The sequence below is a fragment of the Uranotaenia lowii genome, chromosome 3, assembly GCF_029784155.1.
Source record: "Uranotaenia lowii strain MFRU-FL chromosome 3, ASM2978415v1, whole genome shotgun sequence".
NCBI lineage: Eukaryota > Metazoa > Arthropoda > Insecta > Diptera > Culicidae > Uranotaenia > Uranotaenia lowii.
In genome coordinates this window covers 132,284,757-132,289,216 of record NC_073693.1, presented here as the reverse complement: position 1 = coordinate 132,289,216, position 4,460 = coordinate 132,284,757, and the positions used below count along the sequence as shown (strand labels likewise).

General features: G+C 36.2%; 1 protein-coding gene across 2 annotated transcripts; it reads left to right on the top strand.

Annotated features, from left to right (window-relative positions):
- Positions 1 to 682: 682 nt before the first annotated feature.
- Positions 683 to 3,929, top strand: LOC129751544 (peroxisomal membrane protein PEX14). 2 transcript variants are annotated; one of them, XM_055747101.1, is made up of 5 exons: positions 685 to 1,227; positions 1,325 to 1,627; positions 3,020 to 3,243; positions 3,306 to 3,506; positions 3,573 to 3,929. In XM_055747101.1, exons 1-5 carry the CDS (start codon positions 1,165 to 1,167, stop codon positions 3,577 to 3,579), a joined length of 798 nt encoding a protein of 265 aa, XP_055603076.1. In that variant the 5' UTR covers positions 685 to 1,164; the 3' UTR covers positions 3,580 to 3,929. The 2 variants fall into 2 exon arrangements, with proteins under 2 accessions (XP_055603077.1, XP_055603076.1); XM_055747102.1 differs by lacking the exon at positions 3,573 to 3,929 and having other exon boundaries at positions 683 to 1,227; positions 3,306 to 3,510.
- Positions 3,930 to 4,460: the final 531 nt, after the last annotated feature.

Sequence of the window (4,460 nt, the reverse complement as noted above, 5' to 3'; positions counted from 1 at the left end):
TTTGCATTCTTTTTCACACTGAAAAGATATAAAAGACACACAAAGGTGCGCAGTGTGTTTCTCTTAAAGGAACAGGAACTCAATTTTGAGAACGAAAAAGAAAATTATATTTTCTTTTCTAGGGCAGTGTGAAAAATTTGAAACCGCAACGTGCGATTTTGTATCAGATCACATGCACGATTCACAATGATTCGAAATTGCACTGAACTGGAACCTTTTCGTTCCGGAAGCGGAATTGTCCCGACAGCTCATTTGTTTCGACAAAGATCCGGAGATCGAATTAATTGTTCCATAGGCCTTTCTGTTTTGAAACCGCAACAATCAAAGAAGGTTCTCAGTTTGGAGCTGATTCTCTCGTCCCAAAATCAACACGAGTCGGACAATGCAGAATTCTGGCTTAAGGCTTCTTGTGGAGCCCAATTTCTATACGAAGACCAACTGCAGTTAGTTAATAGTTAATTAGCATTTATAAAGGGATTTCATTGAAATAAGCTTAATAAAAAAGAACAGTTCAAAAATCTTTTATGAAAAAAAGGAATTTGAATTTTTGCCATGATAGCTAGTTAAATGGGCGAGTTTTTGACAAAGTACCGACACGTGTGTAGGTAAGCTTCAAAGCCAAACCTAAACGTTACAAGATGTTACGTTTGCCCAGCTGAATATTTTGACATTTTTCCATTTCCCCGATCATCGGTTTTCCAACAACAGTAAAAACACACAAATCTCCACTGCATATTTCGGCCAGGCCAATATTATATTTTCATAATCAGAAACGGTAAAAGTATTCATAATTTATTCGTAAGGTGACAATTCACTATATACCAGTAGACGTCCAAAGCATCTCGTCATAATGCAACTGTGCCATTGAGTTAAGGAAATATATTGAATTTTGGTGAAGAAAACAGAAGCAATTAGTTACCGCATCCATAATTGAATTGCTCCTATTTGTGTACATGTTTATAATCCCACATCACATCGCCACTTTGTATAAGAGACAAAATTTACTGATAACGCAGGTTCAGACAAAAAGAAAAGAAGGATTAACACCGTCGACTCACACTGGTGATTAGCGTGAGATTGGACTAGTCAGTGGTTTAGTGATCCTACTACCTATTACGTTTTGAAAGTAAAACGTCCAAGATTAATCTCTCAGTCCAAATCAATATGGGCGAAGGTGAAGAATCTCCCCCAACGATACCGCCAAGTCTGCCACCACGAGAACATTTGGTAAGTTATTTTATCTTGTATTCTTGAACAAATTTATCTGTAAGATGTTATAAGTATAGAGTAACAAACAAGCTTATCAATCCAAAAATGCTTATAGATTACCACCGCAATTAAGTTCCTCAATAATCCAAATGTTTTGAGAAGTGGTATCGCTCAGAAGCAATCGTTCCTGCGATCCAAAGGGCTGACGGAGGACGAAATCCAGTTGGCCTGTGAACGGGCAGGAGTCTTCTCCAAGGACCCTAACGCGGTCCAAATCAGTATGGGACTGGAAACGGGCAATCGGAGTTCTGTCGTTCAGCAGCAACAGCCTCAGACCTGGTTTGGCCGAATGCGGGAAATACTCAACTCGGTCGCAATCGTGAGCGGCCTTATGTATGGAGTCTATCTATTTTACAAGGTATCTAGAAATGCTTTTTTGAAACGGAGGTTGCTTTATTATGGTGGTGGCAGGGGTGGAGGATTGGTTTGAGGTGGATTTGGTGCTTTGCTGAATAAATAAGATTACACATTCCACATTTAAGTAGTTTTAATCACCGCTTAGAAGACTTGAATGCTGGCTTTTAAGTTTTTGGATCTTATCAATCACTCCTTATGTTTAATGTAGCATGCATCGTTAGAATAAGTTATAAGCACCTTGACAAGGATGTCCTTGTTTGTGGAAACCATTTCAAAACCTGAACTAGAATAGGGATACCATACGTACTATTTTAAGAGTACATGTACTCTTTTTCGATCGAAAAATGAGCGTACTCTTCTTTTTGTAAAATTTTACCAAATGTACTCTTTTTTTCATGAGAGGAAAAAAATGAAATTTTCTCAAAATTAACTTATTTCTTCCGTCCGATACATGAAATTTATATTCTTATAAATACAAAAAAACCCAACTTTTTATGCATTTGTTGCACAACACTTTAGTTTTGCTTCTTTTCTTAAATGTTTCAAAGGATGGATTTCTATGCAAGGAATAACGAGTATATTCAAGATTTCAATTTCAATTCGTTCGAAATAAGCGCCTTTGAGTATGCAATGAACTCCTGAACCGTAGGCAATATGCATAACAACAACTTACTTAAAAGCATAGTGCACAAATCAAAAGCAAACGAATCAGCAATAATGTTTTTAAAGAGTGAAAAATATACGCCATTTAAAAAACTATTTTGAAAATGCAGTATTTTTTATCAACTTTGGTTTGCTTTCTCAGTATAAAAACGAAAACTTTGAATAATCCAACTTAAAAAACTGAATGTCTGTCAATTAAGTCACATATCTTGCAACAAATTGGCGCTATTTCAATGACTTATAACATTATGGTTTTGAATGAATGGCGTATGTCTTAACAATTTTCAAAATATTTCTCAATGTACTCTTTTTAGCGTTGCAGGATATGGTAACCCTAAACTAGAACCAATTACTTTGAAAGTATTTTAAGTTCTAAACTTTTTAAACTAATTATTTTTCGATCGTTTTGCCTAGAAAATTGATTTCGTTCCCCTGGTCCCCTGGCATATCTAGACCGAAATGTATGATTTTAGATTCATTGCGTGATTCATTCCAGATTTTGAATACTTACATAAAATTTTAATCAATTTGACTTAGCAGATGACCTATAAAAAGCTTTGAACAGAAATCCTTCGAAAAAAGACATTATTTTAAGATTTCCGTATCTGCTGAGTACTTTGGCGTATTGAAATTATTTTATAAGCATTGAAATTGTGAAAAATAATTCTTCTCAATCATATATAAAAATTGAGGGTCTGAATAGTGTTTAACAATATTCCATCTGTTTCAGCGTGTTATTGAGCCCTTGATATTCCGGGGCAAAAAACCTAAACCGGTCCACGAGCAGCTGGCGGATTTGAACCGAACGGTTGAAGTTAAAATTGACTCACTAAGCTCAGAGCTATCGAAGATCAAGGAGGATCTGAACCGACTAAACCAGACGCAGAACACCGTCAAGGAGATGGGAAACTTCAAATCCGATCTGGATTCCATCAAAGGGCTTCTTCTAAACAGGTTTGTCATTGCCGGTTATAAATATTTGAAAGCTTATAAATTAAAAAAAAACTTCTTTCCAGAAAACAATTCGCTTCCCCAAACCTGCCGGTGATGCCCCCGTCGATTCCGGCCTGGCAGCTACAGGCGGCTCAGGGACAGCAAAGAACTCCCACTAGCGAAGGGGAAACGGACAAGAACGATGACAACGATACCGGATCCGGGTCCGGTTCCAGCGAAAATGATGTGGTGCTGAAAAATAGTGACAGCAGTCTGGAGATAATGTAAAATTCAAACTTTTTTTTTTAATTTGTTTGACTTATTAAATTGAAATTATTCTCTCTTTACAGATCTTAAACACGTGGAAAGATGTAGGATCGAACAAAAACTTCTCGCTAAACATGGGTTTTCCCCAGACAGTTCAAGGGTTCATGGCTATTATGAATAGATTGGGATCTGTACATGTTGTATTATGATTTAAATTAGTTAATCAATTTAACGAGTGAATTTTAAAGCGTTTCATGAAACATCATACTTGTCGAATTCAGGTAGTAACTGTTAAACAATAAAGAAAACGAATGCTTTACAAAACCACTGACTTCCCATTCCCTACATATGATTGTGTGTGCATTTATAATGAAGTGATAATATTGAAAGAATTAGGATCGATACAGAAGGGCAATAAACATAATATGGTGTTCAGTTTGAAAAAATGTTTTTAATCTTTTTTTTTATATCACGGTATGAACAAATGGAACATTTTTAGTTCGACCTTTCTGTTATGAATTCGTGTAGCCTGTACCACACCATGCTTTCACGTCAATGCGTTGGCTAAAAATGGTGATTAATGAACTGCCCTTATTCGCATATGAGTCCCATGTACTTTTTCATCGATGGAAAACGCTTCCTTGTGGTCCAATTTACCTTTAGAACAGATTTTTGTTCGAAGTTTGTTCGTAAAATTTCGCAGCTATTAAGCACTCCAGATCTGTGAGTATTCCCAGTTCCAGGGTCGCCAGCGATTTTTCCTTTTGAAATTCCAAAGTTTTTCCCGGTTTTCCCAGATTTGTTTCCCGGTTATAAATGTCTATTTTCTCATTTATTACACTCGTTTTCAATATAAAATCATGGCGAATAAAAAAAATTGAATATAAAGGGTCTCAAACTTCTAACAATTGTATCCCAAAACTTGTTAACCGGTTAGAAATCATGACATCTTTTAACACGAAGTCTTCCTG

What these genes read in the sequence shown, in the direction of transcription:
- LOC129751544 (XM_055747101.1), top strand. Translation starts at nt 1,165, where the DNA reads ATGGGCGAAGGTGAAGAATCTCCCCCAACGATACCGCCAAGTCTGCCA. An exon ending in TGCCACCACGAGAACATTTG is followed by an intron (nt 1,228 to 1,324) that starts GTAAGTTATTTT and finishes AAATGCTTATAG; the next exon opens with ATTACCACCGCAATTAAGTT. An exon ending in AAAGGGCTTCTTCTAAACAG is followed by an intron (nt 3,244 to 3,305) that starts GTTTGTCATTGC and finishes ACTTCTTTCCAG; the next exon opens with AAAACAATTCGCTTCCCCAA.